The sequence below is a fragment of the Aptenodytes forsteri genome, unplaced genomic scaffold (genome assembly GCF_000699145.1).
Source record: "Aptenodytes forsteri isolate BGI_AS27 unplaced genomic scaffold, ASM69914v1 Scaffold85, whole genome shotgun sequence".
Taxonomy (NCBI): domain Eukaryota; kingdom Metazoa; phylum Chordata; class Aves; order Sphenisciformes; family Spheniscidae; genus Aptenodytes; species Aptenodytes forsteri.
Window position 1 is genome coordinate 586,813 of NW_008795533.1, and position 23,005 is coordinate 609,817.

General features: G+C 50.6%; 1 protein-coding gene across 1 annotated transcript in view; it reads left to right on the plus strand.

Moving 5' to 3' along the window:
* The first annotated feature begins 16,560 nt into the window (after window positions 1-16,560).
* The window catches only part of RTN4R (reticulon 4 receptor), a 29,019-nt gene continuing 22,574 nt past the window's right edge, over window positions 16,561-23,005 (plus strand). The window contains exon 1 of the mRNA XM_009282109.2: window positions 16,561-16,813. Coding sequence (XP_009280384.1) covers window positions 16,561-16,813 — 253 coding nt within the window. The remainder of the gene's footprint in view (window positions 16,814-23,005) is intronic.

A 23,005-nucleotide genomic window follows, 5' to 3' on the forward strand; every position in this document is an offset into this window, starting at 1 on the left:
TGGCTCTACCCTTTAGACTGGAATTACAAAATGAAGAGACTGTGCAAGACTGAGATTTACTAAAGCATTTGGTGCAGATTCACATGAAATCTTTGTCTCAGGCTGAGTTTTAACAGCCTGGGTTGTAAGCGTTGTCATAAAGAGCAAAGATTGCCTGGGGGGGTTGTAAACAGAGGGCGATGATGGGTAATGGCAGAGCGCAGAGTGGAGTGCTGAGGCTGTGCGTGGGGTGCAGGGGACACACACGGCAATTGGTGTTTCTTATTTAACAGCTTCATTAGTGAGCTGCAGGCAGGCACACGCAGCATGGTAATGAAAGGCGCAGATGGTGCTAAACTGGGAGGTGTTGCAAACAACAGTTCAGTGTGCGATGCAGAGCGCCTGGGAGAGGCTGGAAAATCAGGCATAATAGGGTGACGCTCAGCTCACGAGCAAATGGCCCAGGACAGAGATGGCCAAGGGCAAAGCTGGCAACGAAACAGCAATGAAGGCTAAGGCAAGAGTGTGCTCAGGAGGTTAGGTGGCAGGTTTCATTTGCCACATGGCGCACGTGCTGCAAAACCTTCCTTCCCTCCTCGAGCAGGGGGGAAGCTGTGTGCATCTGCATCACTTTCTCTCGCTGGCTGCACTGAGTTCAGGGCACTGTTCACAGCAAAATCCTGAAAACCTGGAAGCAGAGAGGGCAGCAAGAGTGAGCAGGCCCTGGGGAGAAGTAGCTGTGCGCTGTTTGCATTGCTGGGGCTTGCTGTGTGTCCCTGCATGAGTATGCATGTTATAATCTGCTTTTAGGAGGGGAAAGGACCATGAACATAGAAGTCCCGCCTTGAAAGAGACAGTTTTGGTGGTGTCAGACACTGGCTGTAGGACTTACAGGGCTGTAGGATCGTCTTGAGGACCCCGAGCTGGGACATCTACTGAAAGAATTGCAAGTGTTAAGTACAGCCTGGGCCTTCCGTGCTGCAGGGACTGGCTGCCACATCCCTCACATCAGTCAGTCGAGGCTTTTTCCTGTGGGGCTTTGTTGAAGGAGAGGTGGTGCATGGGGCCAGCAGTGGAGTGCCCCAGACATGCCGTGGGAGAATGGGAAATACTTGCAAAGGCAGGTCCAGAGCCTTGCCTGCCTCTGTGCCAAGGCTGTGTGCATCAGCAAGAGCTCTCTGAGGGCAAGATCTCGTGTTTCCCACTGATAAGGCTCGGGAGCAGGGATGCGAGAGATGCACTGCGGGCTGGTACAGGTCTTTGGCCCTGCTACACCTGCAAGAATGGGTGTGGAAATGCAGCTTGTGTTGTGGACAGTCTGGCTTTGAAGGCACCAGTAGATGGAGGAGCTGCTGTTTCCCTCCACTGTTCGTGGTTGTGGTTAATCACTGTGACTCATCTCATTTCTGATTTGAATTCTCTGGCTGTAACCTTAAGCCACTGGATCTTGCTTTGCCATCCTCTGCTAGATTAAAGAGCCCTTGAGTACCCTGTAGTTCTCTTCCCTGAAAGTGCTTAGGTGCTGTTATCAGGTCACCGCTTTTAGCTTCTCCTTAGAAGAGCGGCAGATCATATGTCTTCAACCTCACACCATTTCTCCTGCCTGTTGGTATCGTTTTAGGGTCTTTGCAACTGCTTCCCCTCTTCAGTGCGGGGTGGATCCCCCTGGCTGTAACCAGGCTGGTGCCTCTCTCTGAACTCACGTGGGATGGTTTTGCACTGGAGTGATACTGTAATCCTGCCTTCCTTGTGTCGCAGTATGGGCCATTTGCTTTCTGGACTTGCGGAAGGCCACCGATGTGTGATCACGTTTATTGCTGGCGTTCAATCCCAGCACTTGTGACTTGAGCTATGACACTGGCTGGATGCTGCATTTTTGATGAGCAGTTATTGTTTTTGGACATGCCCTGGCAGATTCGCAGACCTGGGGAACAGGAAGAGTTGGATACGGACAATGAAGTTTTGTTTTACTTTATTCCTCTCTGTGTGAAGCTGGCTGGCCTTGTGCCAGCAGCTCTCCCATCCTCTCCCCTCCTCTGCTTGGACAGCAGCAGCCTCTCTCCCTCCTCCCTCTGCATTTATCTGCTGCTCAATGCCAGTGCTTGGCGCATGGGATGGAGGGGCTTTCGACGTTGTTTCCTCCCAGCCTGGAAGGAGGCGATGCCTGCAGCCTCCACTCTCTCACTGGAGATTTCAAGGTGTAGCTAATGCCTGGGCCAAGGCGTTATATGGAGGTGGTTAAAATGGTCAAAACAGAGGTGAACTGGCTTTACTCCTACACGTCCTTTCCCTCCAAAGAGAGGGAAATGTCATTCTCCAGGAGGGGTCAGAAATCCAGGCTCAGCTGGAGAAAGAAGACATGCCAGGGCCCTAGACCTCCCAAGAGAGCTGGAGACTGTGGCCAAACCAGGGAACTACTTGCACAGCCCAAGCCAGTAAGGCAATGACCCTGCATGCTGGCACTGTGCATCTCTGATAGTCCTGCTGGGCTGAATCTGCTCTCAGCAGCCCAGCGTCCCAGCTTATTTCTCCTGCTGGCAGAGAAAAGGCAGCTGAGGCTAGCATAACAAGGATAATGTGCCAATGCCAAGGGACAGCAACACCAAGACTTGGACCAGAATTGACCTGGGACCTGTCTCCAACTTGCAGGGACCAGGGATTGCCCTGGTGCGCACTCAGATACCTGCTGCTCCCTCCCAAGCCAGTCATCACTCCTCAGTTTTGCTCTCAGAGCATGACTGCCCTTTACTCTGCTGTGGGGATTGCAGGATCCGATCAGTGGGTTAGCAGGTCCCCCTGTTTTGTATCATCACTGGGAGCTGTGGTAGGTCCAGGAGAAATTCCCAGTAGCCTGCTGGACATGGTTATCCTGGGATGTTGAGCTAGAACCATCAGAGTCCTTCATTGGGCCTGCCTTCAGGGCAGTGACAGTTTTAATTGCCAGTTTTAAGTAGAAGGTGCCTAAATTAGGGAAGTGATTGTGCCCCTGTACTCGGCACTGGTGAGGCCGCACCTCAAACACTGTGTTCAGTTTTGGGCCCCTCACTACAAGAAGGACGTCGAGGCGCTGGAGCGTGTCCAGAGAAGGGCAACGAGGCTGGTGAGGGGTCTGGAGAACAAGTCTTATGAGGAGCGGCTGAGGGAACTGGGGTTGTTTAGCCTGGAGAAAAGGAGGCTGAGGGGAGACCTCATCGCTCTCTACAACTCCCTGAAAGGAGGTTGTAGCGAGGTGGGGGTCGGTCTCTTCTCCCAAGTAACAAGTGATAGGACGAGAGGAAATGGCCTCAAGTTGCGCCAGGGGAGGTTTAGATTGGACGTGAGGAAAAATGTCTTTACTGAAAGAGTGGTTAAAGATTGGAACAGGCTGCCCAGGGAAGTGGTGGAGTCCCCATCCCTGGAAGTATTTAAAAGACGTGTAGACGAGGCGCTTAGGGACATGGTTTAGTGGGCATGGTGGTGTTGGGTTGACGGTTGGACTCGATGATCTTAGAGGTCTTTTCCAACCTTAATGATTCTATGATTAAATTGCAGGGACATAGAAGGAACTGCAGGTGTGCGTGCACAACAGGCACACGTGGCGTGTAGCAACAGCAGATATACATGTGCACAGAAGTTTCTCCCTCTTCTTTCTCTGCCCTGCAAATCTGTCTAGTGGAAATCCCTCTGGCTCTGCTGACTCCTCCTCGTTTGTTCATACTGATCTCTGTGAGTTTTGCAGAAATACTCCCTTTCTCTGAAAAAACACAGGCAAAGTGAAAAAGCATAGCACTCAGGGTGGTGGTGGTGAACATATGAGCAGGCTGGGGGTGGACCAGGAGCCTTGCTAATACAGGGCAGCACCTCTTCTTTGGCTCAGGACCCTTTCCTGAGATTGCAAACGCTGCCTGTGGCAAAATTCAGTGGGTAGACAGCTTTCCCTGGGGCTCCCAGGACAGGCAGGACCCCTGCCTGTGACCTGATCCTTCCTCTGCTGCTGTTGTCCTTGCTGGCCCCCAGCAGATAGGCCAGGCTACAGTTCCCAGTCTGCAGAGGGTGAGCAGAAGCATGAAGGTGCAGAGGTGATGTCTTTGCAGGTGTCTGAATGGAGATGAAACTCAGCCAGTTGGGCAACAGTATTTGATTTTGGACGGAATGGGCTCAGATCCTATAAAACCTCCATCCCGGGAGGGATGACGCCCACCCATGGTACACCCACAGGAGCCTGGTCCTGCTGTCCTCCTATGCCGAGCTTCTTTGTGTCTATCTCCTTCCCAAGGCATATGGTGACTCTAAGCTCTCTGAGCTTCACTTGCCCTGTTGTCCATGTCCTTACATGGATGGTCTCATGCTGAGCTCTCCCCGTCGTCCTCATCAGCACGGGGAGCAGCAGTGGGTAGAGGCACCAACAATGTAATGGCTGGTGCAGAAAGCAGGAATGAGCCTGAGCTCAGCTGGAGGGAGCTCAGGTCCCTATCTCCCTTAGCCAGGAGCTTGTTCCTACTCCAGCTGACAGACGGGGAGTTACGCTTGGGTCTGCACAATACCTCCAAGCAGGCACTGCTTGTTCTCCTCCTTTTCCATGCTTGGCCACACTTTCTGCAGGAGTTGTCCCCTCCACAGAGTCTGCAACACCCATTTCAGGCATTTCCATGGGTTTCAGGTGAAGCCAGGCCAGGGCTATGCTAGCAGCAAAGCTCTCCTAGACAATGTATAGGAAGGGTAATAACTCCTTCCTCTCCTATTCTCTGCGCCAAGCTTGTCTCCTGGGAAAGTCCCCTCTTTATATAGCAGGGTGAGTGTTTTTAGGTTGCAGAGTGGTTTTGCAAAGATTGCATCAAGGACTCTTAGTGCTCGACCTTTCCCATCCTGCTGCAATTTCTGAGCGTGAGGCTCAGGCTGTGAAGTGGCTGGAAAAGCCGCCGACCCCACACAGCCTGTTCTCCTCAGCAGAGACTAGAGCCACGGCTGCCTCCCAAGGCACCTGCCCTGCCATCCACAACTGGTGCTTGTGATGGGGCTCATGGAGACCTGGACCAGCCTTTGCATGGATGGTGGCGGTGAAAAGTGCCGTGCCTCCTGAGAGGGCTGTCAGACCACAGCCTCGACACATGGTTACTACCACGTGTGCCGTGCTTGTGCTGCTCCTACTCTGGGAAGACACAGCGTGATGGTCCTAGCTGGGACGTGCTGCTGTTTTAAGTTTTGGGTCGGTAAGTTCCTCTGGCTGAAGTCAGCTGAGCCAAGTGGCACCAGAAATGCAGACAGTGCGAGCTGGAGGAGGCAGAAGGCACCCTAGGTCTGCGCAAGAGCAGACCTGAGGGACTCCAAACTGGAGGAGAAGGTCGCACCAGCACCATGCAGGAGATCAGACCTGCGTGGGGCAGACTTCCTTCCCAGAAGGCGAGAGGGGCAGTCAGCAGGGTGGTCTGCCTGCAGAGGGTCTTGCACAGAGCTGTGGGTCCCCATGCCCACTGTGGCTACACGAACCCCAGCTCAGATACCTATCTTTGAGTTGGCTGCCTGCTGGAGTGGCTCATGGCTGCTAAGGCCCACGCAGGAGATGGCGCCTGAGTGAAAAGGGCTCTTCAGACTGGTGGGCAAATGTTAGATAAGGGTTGGTGTCAGTAGCTGGAGCTAAAGCACATGTTGTTTAACAAGAACAGAAGCTAGCTGCTGTGCCAAGGGGGATGGTGGGTCTGGTGTCACTGGCAGGTCCAGTGGACAGATTTTGCATTTCCCTCTTGATCAGCTCTGAGCTTGAAGCAGAATTAAATCCAGGTAGTCTTTTTGTCTCTGCAATGCAGGAGGTCAGAGAACACAGTTGTCTCCTAGGGCTTTCCAGCTAGTGACTGTGCACCGGGAAGGGATGCTACCTTACTGGCAGGTTTATTCTCCCTTCAGCTCCCTGACCTGTCTCCTGCATGGCCAGACCCCTCTGCTTGTCCCATGGCACACACAGTTGCTGGAGATCAGCAACCAGACTTGTGGGTTCCATCCCTTGCCCTGCAGAAAATTGCAGTGGACTGCACGTTAAGAGGAGGAAGATCCTTGGTGAAGGCACATACATTGCCCCGGACACTGTTACTGACCCTGCTGGAGGATCTGGTGGTCCGAATGGACATAAATCCGCTTCAAACCCAGCTTTGCAGAGGACTGACGATGTGTGTGTGAAATGGCAATGGCTGAGCTGTGGCCAGGGGCTGTTACGTGCAGAGAAATCAGGGTAAGCACAAAGCAATTGGGAAAAAAAGAGATGTTTTTAAAATTTAAATTAGTTTTATTTCTTTTCATGTTGCGGGTCTGCATTTTCTTTTAGTCTTACAGGCTTGTGCTGCTAAAGCAGTTGTTTTGTGCTTGTTCCTTTGATTAGTTTCTTAGCAGTTTCCCAGCTTTTCCATAGAGACTTTTTCTTCGGAAGAAGTTTATTTCTTAAGGTTAGTCCTTAAAATGCTTGTCCATACTGAAAAGCAGCGCCAAAGCCCAAGGAAGAACTTTGCTATGGGAATGATACAGACACATTTGCTGAGCAACAAACTCCACTTTCTGATGCACTGAGGAGTCTCCCAGCGAGAGAGCCAAGGGGCTTTGATTTTGACCATGTCCCATCATCAGAGTTTGCAGGTTGCATTTATTGGGACTCTGGCTCCTCAAGCAGTTAGATGCTTTAGAAAAACCATACTAATTCCCTGCGGCTGGGAGTCTGAGGCTAATTTTATACTGCTTCGTTTGAAAATGTCAACTTGTGTGTACAAAAATTTTACAGCAACTTTGTTCGTGCATTGAAAACTGAGATCACTTTTTAATGTTAACAAGGAATCAATTTGCTTTGAATGCGCAAAGATTTTACGCCACTAAGAGAGAAGATTTTTTAATATTTATATAATAAGCCTATGGTATTGTCCGTGTTTTGAATAATCCATATCTATTTTGTTGCCCTGCCTCAGAAAAGGTGCTGTAGTAAAGGAAAAGCCTGTGAGAAGGGCAGCCAGGATGACCAGAGGTACAAAATAGGTCTCAGATGGGGAAGGATCCATGTAGAGGTTTTACACAAAGGTCTCCAAAGCAATGAGTGGGGCAGGGCAGATGAGCAGAGAGTAATTAGTTGCTATTTTTAACACTGGTAGCACTCAGTAAAATGGTCAGGCCGGAGCCTCACAGCACATCCATCGCTTGTGGAAACCTTTGCCCCAGGATGCTGTGGCAGTCAAAAGAGAGAGTTTAAAGGGGGGAAAGGCAAACTGGCTTTCTGGGATCCATTGGTGGCCATAAAGCGGATGGTTCCTGTGCAATCCCGATTTTGGAAGTCTCCAAACCGCTGGCTGTTACCTCTGACAGTGTGTCAGAGGAAGGGCTGTCGTATTCCTGCCCTGTTTCTCCTACTCTGACCTACGTGGAGGCTGCTGGCTGTGTCAGAGACAGGATGAAAGCTCTGATGATCTTTGTTCTGGTTCAATATGCCAGTTCTTGTATAAAAAAAGAATTAAAAAACAGGTTCACAGGAGCAGCTAAGACCCAGATTCAGATCTGCTCCAGTGTTGCAGAAACAGGGATTTAACTTTTAGAAGCTTGAGATTTCTTTCGCTCTCTTATCTGTCTTTTTTTTAACGGTTTTCTAAAATTGCAATAAAGCATCCCACGGATGTTTTTTTTCTGGTTGTTTTATTCTCTGTGTGTGTGTGTGCGTGAAAATCCATTGCACATTGGTGCTAACTGCTTAGTTTTCAAAGACAGACAGACCATGCAGCTGCTTGGTAAAACGTGTATAAATCACAGAGCGAACATAAGTAGCGTAAAACATTGCAGATGTTCTGAAACAGTATGAATTATTTTTAAACAAAAGTTCCCAAATAATAGTTGTATTTGCTTTCCTAGTTTGTAGTGCTCTGATCTATCAGATGGAAGCTGCGAGTGTGATGGGAACGGTAACTCACCTTCCTCAAGCTGTCATCAAGCTGGAGGGGCCTGGCTATCTCCTCCCTCTTTGAAATCAGGACATCTGATGTTACCTGTTCACAAATGCCCCTTGCAGGATGGTGACAAGTGTCTGCCCCAGCTTTCCAGACTCTCGTTGTGTGTGCTGGGGTGGGAGTCGCTCTGGATGGACCACCAGGCGCCTTTAGCAAAGATGCTGTCACCATGGGACCACTGTCCTGCATGTGCCAGCTTGGCCTGGAGACCACACCTACCTCCTGACAGGGTTAAAAGAATAAAAGTATGTTTGGCTGATTTCACGAAAGTCAAAGGGATCCTCCTAACGACAGCCTTCATAACCCATTACAAAAAGTTAACGTAACACATAGGTAAAGCCAACCAGCAAACCTAGCTCCACTCCCAGCTCTCAATCTGGATGAATCCCTCTGGCCTCTGCTCTGCCGCCACCACCCCTCCTCGCGTGTCCTCCTGGACAAAATGGGAGTGGAGACGCCAGGTGCCTGTCTGGGCTGGCTGACTGCTCGGATGTGCCCTTGGCGGGAGGAACCACAGAGCTCAAATGCAGGATCCAAAGATGTCCCGGGGACTCTGGAGTCATTTCCATCCACATCAGAGACATCATCTCAAGGATCTTTTTATTCTACTACTGTTGGAGCTTCCTTTTATTGGGGTCTTGCCGCTAGCCTTTGAGCATCTGCAGGCCTGCTAACGAAATGCTCTTAAGCTGATTTGAGAAGAAATCTCTTTGATGAACAAAAAAGGACCCTCAAGTGCTGATTTTCAACCCTTTTACCTCTTCTTGTAAGAGTTAATTGAACTGCAGTCATAAGAACATACTGTAACAGTTTGCAGATTACACACTACAGGAGGTCCTTGGTGTCCTCTCGCAGTTTGAGCTCGGTTTTCCCTCTCCTTACTAGTACATCTTGCAACAGGAACCTTTTCACTACTTCACAAAGAACTTGCAATAAGAGTATTTCAGAAACCATTGTTTATTTAATATTTATGACAACCCTGGAATTCAAATTAAGTTGCAACAAACTAGCACACAGGTGGTTACGGTGTTATTACACAATTTCTAAATTACCTCCTGGAACCTGTATTTTTCATGGTTTCATAACCCCCTTGTTGCAAAGCTCTGATGTTGCCTTACAGCCCTGCACTTCAGCACTCACCCTGAATTTACTTCCACCCGTTTCCTTAGTCCCTCCAGCAGGAATGTGTTGTCCCCCTGACCTTGCCTTGCCACAGTTTGAGCAGGAAGGTGGCATGCTGATCTCTCCCAGGTTTCTGACCCAGGTCAGCAAATAGCTTGACATCTCCAACATCTGGGAGTGCCCCAGGATTAAGTAAGTGGTCTACAACAGCCAGTGAAATTTGGATCCAAAGTGTCATGGGCTTTAGGATATGTGTACAGATATCTGTACAAGTAATCTCAGTGAGTTCTTGATCTAGACATCACCTTCTTAACTCCCAGGCCCAGCAAAGCCTGGTATGGATGTTGTGCATTCTTCTCACCTCCCTGATCTACCACCTCGCTACGAGACCTGCAGGGTTCTCTTTCTGTTCTCCTTCTTGTCCCCAAACACACCAGGCTGGGCATGAGCACTTCCTTCAGGGCTTCCTGAGGCGTCACTTACCGATGGAGATGGCATCCTCTGATGCCAGTGTTTGCATTCCCCAAACCAGCTCTCTCATCATGGTGCTCATGACTTATACTAGGTTGAGAGGTGTGTTAAAAGATGCTCACCTACTCTGTCCCTCCAGTGACCTACATGTGCCGGTCCCTTGCAGAAGTCCAGCCTATCATTCTCCAAAGCAAAGAGTAAAAGAGCAGCTGTTGTGTTTAGCACAGAAGTAAAACAAGTAAAAGCTGTGTTTGTAGCACCAAAACTTTGCTGCCGCCTTCTAGGTTTCTCTTCTCTGGCAGCTGGAATGGCACACAAACCTGATCAAGATTTAATTCAGCCTGTGGCTTGGGCATGATCTGTGTAGCTTGTCCTGCAGCCCTTCCCCTTTCCCAGGAGCCGGTGGCACATTTACCACAAGCCGTCTGCCACCCCTCTGGTGTGCATGGGCCAAATTCCAGCTAGCTGTCTGTGGTGGAGCTGCTGTCCAGGCAGGCTATTTTTTATTGCTTGAACATGCATTTGTTGTATCAGGTGGTGTGGAGAAGGACCAGCTGTAATGTACCCCTGTCCCCAGTCCCATTGTGTGCCCTGCCAACCCTGGGAGAGAGCCAACTCTTCCCCGTGCTTCTGTGGATGATGGGTGCACAGCCTCTCCTGGGTTTCCAACATGGGTGGAGGTGTTCCGACCAAGAGCTCTGAACACCTCCCTCTGCCCTTGCTCAAGCTGGGATAACATTTTTGCACTCCCCCATGCTTGCGCTTAAATAAATTACAGCAGATTACCGACACATTTATACGTGCTATGTCACCTCCCAAACACTGCTTGCTTTCTGCCTTGCCAGAGCACTACAAAGCATGCACGTCAGCATGTAGGCTGGGGGTGCCACCCGGGCTGCTGTCAGGGACTCTGTGGTGTCACAGTTTTATCCCTTCCCCTTGCCTTTGCGCCAAACCCTTGGGATGCCTGAAGGCTCACCTGCCAGGCAGCTTCACGTTCCACCTCAGAGTCCCTCCCTTGCAGTGTTAGCACCAGGTGCGCAAGGACGTGGACCCCAGGGATGGTGGGGCAGCCCCTGGCCGCAGGGAGATGGAGCTCCCTGGAAGGCAGCAGAAGCCAAGGGGATGCATTCCCCTCTCTGCTGGTGTACCTTGCTGTGGAGAAGGCACTCTCCCCACGTGCACGCTGCAAAAGCCATCTTCCTTGGCACTGAACCTTGTCCTTGGACGTGAATGGCTCAGCACAATGCGCAGGCATCGCAGCACCCAGCTCGCTGTGTTGACACAGGCTCCTGGGAGAACAGCATCAATTCTAGGTGAATATTAATACTAACAGGAGGAGACAGAACCATTGTTTACCCTGCTTTTGTTAATCAGTTTGTTTCCATTCGTGATCCCAAAATGAAATTAAAAGGCTCTGTTTACATTGCTGAATTATCATCTGCTCCAGCAGGTAAAGTACTTTGGCAGAGAATTAATGGAGCCACGGACAGATTTGTGTCAAAAATATGTGCATATTTTCCCACCGAAGGATTTGTTTGAAATGAGCTGGCATCTCATGCCTTTGTGTTTAAATAAAACATCATCCACCAACCACCCACACATGCTGCTGGGATGCTCTGGCCCTGAAACAAGTTCACCTTTAAAACAGCTGAGCTGAAGGCTTTTCCCGTGCTAGATTCAAAGGTGATTTTCCAAGACCAAAGATGGCCTTGGAGGGTAGCTTAAGGATTCAGAATATGCTTGAAGGAAAAATCCAATCCTGATGCCAAAGAAAGACGGGAGAGTGTGCACAGGGCTTCAGTTTGTCCTCAAGAGCTTGTGCTAAATTGTGCTGGAGGGAGAGGACGGGTATTTCTGTCTCAACAGCAAGAGCCAAATTATCTTCTCTGGTGCCGCAGTGCAACCCAGCACAGAATGGGGCCCTTGCACCTGCCTCAGAAGGCTGAAAAATCCAATTCTGATCATTTTTGCTCCAGCAGCACTAAATTTATAACCCAGCACAAGGAAGACAAGATCTAAAAACCAATTTAGCAAAAAATAGCCTTTGCAACTAAAAATTAATGCTGCAAACGGCCTAAATGAAGCTTGAAAATAGCTTTTTTTCTGCTCCAACCAATGATTCACGTGCCTATCTGCAAACAATTCAAATGCAGTAAATTGAGAGGAAATATAAATCAGGTTTCTAAGTGAAGCTGCATAAATCCAATAAATGATTGATGAGAGAATCCTGTTTTAAGACGCTGCTGTCTGTCTCCAGTGCTGAGGCAGAAAATAATGGGGCCTTCGCCTCTTTGGGCCGTGCCGAATGAAGCGAGTTTGCACCGACCTCTGATCCCCACTCAAGGTCAGATGCAGCTTTCTCTCTCCACCTGGCCAAGCTGTCCAAAAAGAGAACTGCAAAATAAGGCTGTGCTCACCCAAGGACCTGGCAGAGATCGTTACAGTCTCTTCCCCAGGGAGGAGGAGGGGAACGGACTCACCGGCTGTGCTGCAGAAGAGCCAGAGCTTGCAGTGCAACCCTGCAAAGCCAGAGAAACGTGGCTACCGGCATGGACCCGCTCCTGCAGTGCATCAAAAGCATGGCTCAAGCCGGCCATGCTCCATGCATCTCTACCTGGTTTCAGGGCAAAGGAGCTGATGTGTCTGACAAATGCTGGCTCTGCAGTAGGACCATACCATGCTCCTCTGCTCTTATGGCAGGTCTGGAGCTGGAGGTGCCATGGTGAGAAGCTCTTGGCCCCTTTCTGCCCTCTGCTGCTCTCTGCACGTGGGGATGTGTGTCCTGCTGGCACAGGGGAGGTCTCAGCTCTGATCTTGGAGCACAACTGTAATGTCAAAGGCGGCTGGAAGGGTGGCTGGAGTTGATGTGTTCCCAGAGCTGATGACTGTGGCAGATGAATGGGAGCGCAGAGACCTGAAGACATACCCAAAAATCTATCCAAGAATTACCCAAGTCCAGCCAAGGCTCCTGCATGCTGCAAGCTATCCTGCTGCTGCCAGTGCAGTGCGGTATCCAAACCTTTGCTTGGAGGTGCAGGGGATAACCCGCTGTGTATGGGAGCAGTTCGCCAGGAAGGGGATTGTGGCCAGAACACATTTCTCATATGTAGTTCTTGGTCTTCATTCCTTGCTCTCCATGTGAGCAGCAGCTCCAGTGACTGTGCCCGGGGTGCTGGGAGGTGTGTGCTCCTGCCCGGCTCTGTTCCTGGCGTGGAGCCACCCGTGCAATGTGCGTGGCAGACAGCCGGCAGACCCCGCACCTCCAAGACACCAGCTTCTGACCTGGTGACTGATGTGAGCACCGAGCCTGCAGTGAGTGATGAGTCTTTAAGACACCAGCAGGTCACTTAGCAAACCCCTGAGGGAGACTGTCTGAGAAACAGAGGGGATCTGGGTACCCTGTCCAGCTGCCAGTGTCCTGCCTCCAGCACAGAGCTGGTGCCAGAATATCCCAAGTCCCCTGAAGGGCCAGTTGCTCATCCTGCTTGGATTGAACAGCTCTGCATTTGCAGATGGGGATGTGTCACATGCTGCTGATGCAGCCCTGAGAGCTGGCAGTCACGAGCAGCTTTTTCCATCCACAGAGTGATGGGTGCGTTTGGAAAGGGACAAACCTCATATGAGTTGCTCTGCAGCCCTAGAGTGGAGGACAATACTTCTGGGGTGCCACGTTTCCCATCTCTTCTGGGGATGGAGAACCTGATAAACAGCGGGCTCCTGGGGACCACGTGGTACTGGGCTGTGCCCCACTATTCCTGCTTTGAGCTGTGTCAGCTTGGGTTGTAGCAGAGCAGATCACCCCTGAACAGACCTTGCATTTCACATCAACCATTGCCCTCATCCTGCCCCACCACCAGGCTGCCAAAAATGCAAGGGGAGAGGACAGTTTGCTTAGGGAGGCAGCAGGGCAGCAGCAACGTGATGCTCTGGCTGCCAAGGTGCCGGGAAGAACCTGAGCAAAAACCAGAGCCACGTGGTTCCCTGCTTTGCGTTGGGACTGGGAAGTTCAACCACTTTTTTCTGCACCTGACAGGTCAAGACAGCTGCCACCAGCTCCTGCTTCCAGGCAGCCTAGCATAAATCAGCATCAGTGGAATGAGGTGGCTTGTCTCTGCTCCAGGTTGTCCCTGTTTGGATTTGGCTCTGACACAGTTTTCATGAAAAATTTATTTTGTGAGAAAATGGATTTTCAATCAAACCAGGCATTTCTGCATAAAATATTGTTTGCGTTGACATTTTCCCATTTTTTTTCAATGATACAGTTCCCTTCCTTTCTTCTCCCACCCTCTTCCAAAGAGACAAGCACAAAAATAATTCAGAAGCAGTGTTAATTTTTCAGTGAAAGTGTCTGGGTTTGGGTAACAGAGGACTGCATATTTTTAGAGAAAATCAAATATTTTTCATCAAAACAGAAAAAAAGTCAGTTTTCAGAAATGAAACCAACAACTGTTAACGTAGTGGGGAAATTATAACTATCTGGTGAATAGTTTGCAGAGAGAAATTGGTCTCTGTAGCTGGCCAGCCTACAGCACAGGAGGAGGGTGCTGTGTCTCACCCAGCCCCTCGGCTCTACAGCCCTGACCTTGCAGAGCCATGGGGGGAGTGGGGACAAGAGCATCAGTGGCCTCGGTTCCCTCCTCTTGCTCATGGCCAAAAACCCAGGATGACTTTCTCTGATGGGATTCACTGCGACCATCTCCCTGCTCTCAGCAGGCTGTGCCCAGTCCTGCTTTCGATCCTAACGAGGCTGGATCAGGCACCAAATTAATCTACTCTGGTGACAAACAGCATGTTGTGCACAGGAAGGAGGAGGCAGTATCTGGGGTCCCGGGGGATGCCCGCTCTGTAATGGAGCTGATTTCCACGCATGCCATGTGGGCTAGCTGCTGCTGGGGAGATTGCCAGCCCCCGGTGCCCTAGATTCGGCTTCCTTCTGCCCTATTTCTGCCTGGCTTGTTGACAGGCGGAGGAAGGCTCGGCTTTCCAAAAGCTCCCTGTGACAAAAGTCTCTTACAAAGGCAAAGGCTTTGCTTCATCAAGCCATGATGGATAGCCCCTGTATCTGCCTGGGCACAAGTGAGCATCCCTCAGCAGGCGACTGTGGGTCCTCCATCCTTTGGGTGTTTGGCTCTGCTGATGCAGGGCTTGGGACCAGCACGGGAAAGCCCAATGCCTGGGCTGCGGCTATGAGACAGCACCAGAGGACGAAGCAGCAATTTCTGAGACATGCAGAAGAAAGCGTCCCACATTCCCACCCATGTGTTTTGGGGGGCAGAGACCGCATCTCCCCACACAACCCTTTGTCTTTATCACAGCTGAGCTAATCAGTGGGAAAGGTCTTCGAGGGATCCCCAGCTGTCCTTGCTGAAGTTATCTGATGTTAACTCACAATCTGTGATCCCGCAACAGCCCTGAGCTGGCTATTCATTCCCACTCCCTGAGCTGGCTCATCCTGGGAGCAAAGGGTGCTGGTGCAAGAGAAGGGTTGGGGCTGAGGCCGTGGCTACGTAGAGCAGTTGAAGCTGTCAAGGCACTGTACTCTATCTACTGCATGGGGGATCCTGCTGGCTGCCCTTTAAGGAGCAGAGCTAACTCTGGAGAGGCCTCAGCAAGATTCACCCTGCCAGCTGTGGCTGGCAGCTGGCTAGGCATGTAGTCTTGGGAAATTCTTGCCATTTTCCAGCTCTTGCTCTTTTGCAGGACCAGCAGAATTTCTCAGTGTAGAGACATTTGTCAATTTGCATAATTAAAGCACTGCAAACTCAACCAGATTCACAGATCCCTGTGCTGGCTCCCCTGAGACTCACCACTTCTCTCCCATGAATTATTTATTGGCAGCACTGTTTCAAACGGGCCCCTTTGTCTGCTGCGTTTGCTCCGGATTTCATCTCCCCAAGGAGGAGACGATACTGTGGTCCTCTGAGGCACAGCATGGGGAAAGGAACAACTCCATTTGCCACAGCCCTTCCTTTTACTCTGCCCATCAGGTGAGAACAAGGGAACTCCTGTGCAGGCAGCAGAGATTCCCGTGGAGCTGCCTGTAGCAGAGCAGCCACAGCCTGCAGCTGGGGCTGCAGTCTCCACACTGCTTCGTACCTCTGGGTGCATCATCAGGAGGGGCTCAGGGTGCCTGGCACCTCTGCCCCTGTGCGCTTGCCCACTTCTCCCTGCGTGGGATGATAGGTCTTTGCGTGGGACAGGCTGCAATACCTCTCCAGCCCCGTGTGCTATGGGGAAGCAAAGGGGCAGTCTGTGAGCAGCTACACTGCAGCCGGGCACCCTGAGCTCTCCCATGTGCTCCCCTTCTCCCGGGACGCTTTGCCTCTAGTGAGAGCATCCATTAACTGGTTTGCTTGCCAGAAACCACATTTCCCTGGTTCAGGCACACAAAAAGTAACAGATAACACAAGAGAGAAAGCCAGAGAGACAGAGGAAGGCAGGAGCAAGTGGTAAGTACATAGAGACGTCGCTCATATTTGCAGGCTCTCCCTGCTGGAGTCGAGTGTGTGCTTGTAAATCCCACATCAGAGGAATACAAATATTTGTGCTGTGGAAACACTTCTGATGAAGTCCTGGAGCTCCCCTTCTCAATTCCTTTTAGCCTTTCGGAGGCCTGTTTGCTTCTCGGTCTGTGGGAGCCCTGCAGACAGCGTGGCTCTGGCAGGCAAACCCCTGAACATCCGAATGCTGCGGCTGCTTCCATGTCCCATGGCTGCAATGGCTCCCTACTGGCAGAATCCACAGCACCAGGAGCTCAGCACTGCCCAGCAAAGATGGGCAAAGATGCAGCTGCTGTCCCTGCATCTCTCAGCAATATCTGCAGAGCAGGGTGGGGCCGAAGCAGGAATGAAATCAAAACGTAGAGGTCCCAGTGCTGAGTAAATCAGAGTAAGTCCAGGTGTCAGCTGCTGCATACAGCTTTGCTAAACAGTGGTGCAAAATGATCTGAGGACGGAACACCCGAGCATGGGATGATGCTGGGGCAAGGAGTGGTCCAGCGAGACCAGAGCTGCGCTTTCCAGTCTGATACGCCAGACTGATGTTTCACCCTGGACCTGGACCTGGACCTGGACCTGGACCTGGACCTGGACCTGGACCTGGACCTGGACCTGGACCTGGACCTGGACCTGGACCTGGACCTGGACCTGGACCTGGACCTGGACCTGGACCTGGACCTGGACCTGGACCTGGACCTGGACCTGGACCTGGACCTGGACCTGGACCTGGACCTGGACCTGGACCTGGACCTGGACCTGGACCTGGACCTGGACCTGGACCTGGACCTGGACCTGGTGAGGGAGTGAGGGAGTTTGCAGTTGAAAATTCAGCCCTAAAAAGTTGCGATCTGCCAAAATTGCAAGATGCCTGCGCAGTTCTCATCCTCTCCCCACCCATGAATATGTACGTACAGCGATGTGGCTTTTAATAACATAAGCACTTGCTATTCGATCTCCTGGAGCTGTGCCAGCCCCGAGGCTGCCACGGGAGGGAAAGGCAGCGGTGGGGGCTGAACCGGGAACGCCGGGGTTGGCACCGGGCAGGAGATTCGCGGTGCTTTGCTATCGTGGGCCCTTTTGCCGCCCGCCGAGCTGGGCTGGGGGGGCTCCTGGCGATGCTGTTGGTGGGCTTCACTGGATATACAGCTGAAGGCTTCGTACTGGGGGCTGGAGCGTTTATTCTGGAGAGCCTCGGCTCTCGCTGTGCTCATCAAAAGGTGTGATCACGCCTGCAGGGGCGAGGCCCGTGTGTGTAATTTTCAGCTCCTATCCCCTTCGTTAAATCAGACGAGGCGAGAAATGGTACAATGCAGTTGGGGACTATTGTGAAAAACCTCTGCAAAGGATTTTCACAGTGTGATGGAAGCTAGAATATTCATCTGGGCTTCTTAGTTTTTATTTTTATTTATTTATTTATTTATTTTTCCTGGAGACTGCTGTTGCTGATGTATTATTTATATAGCAGGAAATTAGACTCTGAGGACTCAAGTATTCTTCAAATAAGCTTCCTAATTCTGTCAATTAAGAATGCACAGGCTGCTGGGTCTCTGGCTTGGGAAGAGCCGCAGAGGAGTGAAAGCTGCCCCTGGTCATTGCTCTGATGTGCTGCATCGACGGCACACTACAGATATTTCAGCTGGAGGAAAAAGATCTTGGTCCCAAAATCAAATGCGTGAGATGCTAGGAGCGTTATATACAGCAGCTCTTGCTGATTTCAATGGGACAAATAGCTTCCCTGTGCTCTGGCGGGGGAATACTGAAGCCCTGAATGTGTGGTCTCTCGTTATGTTCTGTAATGAAATCTGGTGCTTTTCATTGCTGTTAACAAATGGCTGCCAAAGCTGGGAGACCACTGTTATGAGTTAGGGGTCATTTACTCTCTAATTAATGCAGTAATTCTTCATGTGCTCCCGGTGTAGTTCTACAGCAAATGAGTTGACATGTAATTAATACATAAAAGAGCATCTTCCTTCCTTTACCACCTTTCCTTAACCGACGGGCATCTGTAAATGGGTTTGGAAGTCTCCTCCTGCACTAGGGCACGGGGATCTGTTCCCAGCCATGGAAGAGGGCTTGGGCACAGGGCTGCAGGATGGGCTGTTCTCGCCTCCCACAGGAAAGGGAATGTCATGGGGCAGAGGAAAGGAGGAAGCAAACCGTCCCCGAAATGCAGCTGGGCATGGGGCCACGCCACGAGCTGCCGGCACCAAGCTGGGAAACAGAGTGTTCCCTTCTACCTGCAAAATGCTTAGCCCCGATCTGTGACTGAAGATGTTCATTTCGTGGCCAGGAAAAAGCAATGGGGGGGTTGAGGCGACGCTTGCCAGCACATTTACAAATGCTTTGGTGCATTTTCTGCACAAGGAGGTCAGGCACAGGAAGAGCTACATGCTTGTCCTCCCCTTAATGTTGCTACGAGAAAGGTGAGACCTCTCAGAGGACAAACCCTTTGTTCCCTTCTGTCTTTTATGGGCTGGACAACGTCCCTTCTACTGCCCCACAAGCACACTGTGCTCCCCAGCTGAGGGAAGGAGGTTTATGGCTGCAGCATAGTTTTTCTTTTTTTCTTTGCTACGAATTTAATGTCCACTGCAAATGCAGATCTCTCCATCTGGAGGAGGAATAAACGCCTGCACTGTCTGCTCTGCATAGGAGTGATAACTCATTCTGGAGGACAGGGACACATCACTCTGTGCAGCACTTGCACGAGTCCTGCCAAAGGGCTCTGGGGACGGGACTGCCACTACAGGCGAACACCCTCACTGCTCTGGGTGAGGGCTGGACAGGTGATCCCTCTTCTCCTGGGGTGATCTTCAGTACTGCATGCCAAGGACCAGTCCAGAAAAGGATTGATTCCTATGTGCCCCTGGGAGCATGGGCCTGGCCCCTGTGCAGGCAACGATGCCCCCACCATCCTCCAGCTCTTCCCAGTCCCCAAAACCTTGCAGATGACACCACAGTGACTTACTTGCACACTTGAAGTGAGCTGTGGATCCCTAGTCAGAGAGGAGGAGAGAAATAATTTCTCTTGCTTTCTGTAACCCTTTATGGCCTTGGCACTGTATCTCTCTCACTCTCCTTTGTTGGCTAAACAAGTTTTCCCTCCCAGCCTTCTGTAACACCATCCCTTTGTTGAAAACCCTAGCTTCTGGGAGTATGGGTTTAATTTTTAAAGTAGTTTATAGTCATGACGGCTGTGGAAAAAGATGCAATAACTCACCCATTTGGATTCACACAGCAGAACCACAAATCAATGGATCCACAACGCTGATTAGCTGTAAGAAATGCCATATGCTGTTTTAGCGCTTGTGTATCGCATAGACTTGTGCATGGGGAGCTGGATGTGGAAAGTGTCCTTTCCACCATTTTCCATGCAGCCGTGCAGCCAGAGCCTAAAACATGGGCATGTCCCTGTGCAAGCAGCTTCGCATGAGAAGCAGAGATGCTGGAGAGTGGGCGTGGCCCCTGTGCTACTTTCATGGCTGCTGTAGGATGGTAAAGCATTGACGGTCCAGTCTCAGCTTCCCTGGGATCATGGAGCATGACCGCCATCAGGCAGGGTGGTGCAGAGCAGAGCTGAGAATAGCTCTGAGGATGAGCGTGCCCCACCCTTCTTAATCCATGGGCTTTCATCTTTTTTGGCTGTGGCAATGCCCAACGCCTCCCCAAGTGCTTTCCAGAATCTGGCTCTTAATCCCATGTGTCCCTGGCCCTTGCTTTCTGTTTTCCTGCCTGCTATTGGATGCAGCCCTCTTGGTCATCTCCATCTCATGTCCACTGGCTGCCCCTCTATCTCGTCCTCCCGTGCCTGCTGTTGCGGTTATGGTGGCTTCAGTTCAGTTTTGCCCTTGTGCTGGTTTCTGTCTCTGCTTCTCAGCAATGCACGTGGGCCAAGAGCAGCATATCCTCCCTCTGTGCACAGCGTAGCCCACCGCTGACCCTCGGATACTGCGTGAAACCAACAAACCGATAAATAGGGAGCAAGACTCAGCTCTGAATCACAAAGACTTCAACTCATGTATTGAGTTAGAGAGAGAAAAGCTGCCAGCAGGCACTCACTAGCAGGCTAGTTCTTCTTCTCTATAGAAGCTCATGAAATATAAACCTCACATGGCATTAGACTTCTCCCTGTCCTTCATGCTTATGGGGGAATAAATGCTTTTCTTTTCAGCTCTAGTGAATGCAGGGCTGAGCCTCTCCATCTGAAAACGCCAGGTTTGCTATGGAAACCAGTCCCTGTTATGACAGCTCTCCAGTCCTCATCCAGGGAGGAATCAGAGACAAGGCTCTTGGGTTGGAAACAATGAACACAAGAGAGGCACCGATCCTCTTCTACACCTCGCTGGGGCAAGCGTGGAGTAACTCCCTGCTTGGCTGGCCTTGCTCTCAATTTGGGAGGGCAGTAATGGAGAGGGGGACTTGACGCAGGGAGGGAAGCACAGCAGAAAGCTCCCCATTCTGCTCATTTCTAAACTGATCCTTTTCTTCCTTGCTATTCCTATTCTCTATTCTTCTTCTTTTTCAGTCCTTCCAGATAGGAAGGTATAGAAATATAAGCCACAGTGTTTTAAAGATGCAGCACACTTACAAAACAAGGATATATGTGGTTAAAAGTTTGCACTCTGTTGGATTATTCCTGCTTTTCTACTTCTCAGGAGACAGATCTTTGCAGGGACCTGCCAGCCGTCTCCTGGGGATGACTGTGCTCTGCAGTGGGCTGTGGGCGAGAATGAAGAGCAGGACAGTCCTGGAGGGCATTTGCCTCTCATTCTCAGACATCTCTGTCACAGGTGTGATGCTCAGCAGAGATGCCACGCAATGGTGAGGAACAGAGGAAGCCATCTGGGGTTTGCCTATACACATTACTGAGCCCCTGCCTCTGCTTCCAAGGTTGTCCATGGCCGAGCAGCTATCTGCCGAGCCGGGAGACATCAGAGAGGAGGGTCTGTAAAGCAACAAGGCATCTAGTGGGGCAAAATCTACTACACTCAGGTTCCACACAAGTTGTCACTGAAGGCCCTTGCGGGAGGTGTCACTTCAAAAAAAGGCCGATCAGCCCCATATGGATATGTACATCTGATCTGGTTGTCCAGTGGCATTTATTTGACCAAACCTGAATGTCTACATCTAAGCAAGTCTATTTTGCACTCTTTACAGTCAATGGAGTCCAGAGCATGATGTTTCTCTTTCTAAACACCTGGACTTTCTCAGCTGAATTGTGTCCCAGAGTCTGTAGCCCAGACTGATCTGATCCCCTCCCCCAAATTAAAATAGTGAAATGCAACTGCAAACATCATCTAATCTCTGGGATCTCTGGTACACAGCAAATCCATGCTTGCATCGGAGCTGGCCCTTAAAGAGGGGGAAACAGGATTTCATAAGATTTATGGCTGCCATAGATCATCTCCAGGACCCTTTTTGGGGGGTCTCTGGCCCTCACATTCACCACAGTAACCCTCCAACCAGTCCCCAGCATCGCTGCTGCAGGCAGGAGAGCCTCTGCTGCTTCTGCAGCTGACACCAGGTCCATAAATCACCTCACCCCCTTCTGCCTGCCTGCCCTCCCCAGGAGTACTTAAATCAACTCTAAATGAGCTCATTTAAGGAAATACAGGCAATCAGTGGTGAATTATTGCAAGGCACAAGGGCTTTCTTAAAAGCGACGAGCACTTATTGGTCATCTGGACTCCAGAAGGCACAGCCCTTTAAATCAAAACCCACAGGTTGGACTAAGCAATGCCTCTGCCATGCTTCCTTGAGCAGAGTCTGCACTGATGGGTTGTCAGCATCTTCCTCCCTCCCCGCTGTCCTTTCAAACCGTCCTCTTCAATACGATCCCTGTGCGTTCTGTTCCCTCTTTTCAAACTCGCTTTTGCTAACTGTTTTTCAGTCTGAGGACAGCATGTACTCAGGCTTCGGCTGGTTTTGAGACCTTCTCAAGCTCTTTCCACACCACCCTGCTTGGAGCCACAGGGAGCCCAGCTAAAATCAGAAGACCATGGAAAATGGTACCCTGTTGCTCAGGAAAGGGGTGTCACTCTCTTCAGGGGATGCTGTGATTCGTGAGCCTGTCATTGAGGCTTTCCTCATCCATCATGTTTGCAAACAGCAGCTACAAACCTCAGCTTTGAATAGGGAAGGAAATTCTCAGAGAACACACAGTTTGGGACATTTCATTCACCTCCTTCTTTCTGAGGTTTGAGGAGATAGATGAGTTAGCATTTTAATCTTCTTTGCCAGGAAAAAAAAAAAAAATAGCATTAGAAAGAAAGCTGTGATGAACTCCTGAATCCAGAAGCTGGGACTTCAAAAACTTTGCTAAATATCTTAAGATCAGTGATAAAATCCTGAAAGTTAGCAAGACCTGCAGCACATGAGTGCCCACACATCTCCCTGCCTTTGACGGCTGGGCTAAGGCTCAGGTGGGACTCCTACCCCTTGCCCCCCTTCCCCTTGCCTTTCCTAGACTGTACAAGTGAGGGGGGCAATGGGATCAGAGCAGCCTACATTTAACGTGAAGACAAGACATTCATCATCAGCCTGATCTGCTAATTTCTGTGTTGTGCGGTGGCAGTGAGTGACAGCTCTATAATCTCACTCAGGGAAGTCATCATGTGGGTCATATTCTGTCTAGGAAACCACAGGTAATGTTTTGACTTCCTTCTTTGAATTGTCCTAGTTTAAAAGCATTTCAGAGTTCCCTCTTGTTTTGTCTGTAATGTTAGTGTCAAGGGAGTCACGATAAAATGTCGTCCCTCCCCCAAAACAGCAGATGAGAGCTGTTTTGGTTTCTGAGTGAGTCTGGGGCATTTTTGGGTGCAGAAAGTGGAGCAAGGGCTGGAGTTCAGCATGGGGGAAAGGTTGCAGTAGCAGTCGCAGTGCACAGTTGTGTGACAGCTGTTTGGAAAATGATGGAGCATTCTTAGGAGAAAAGGATGGCAAACCCTTGATGACCTCCCTCTCTCCGGGGCCTGACATCTTTTCACT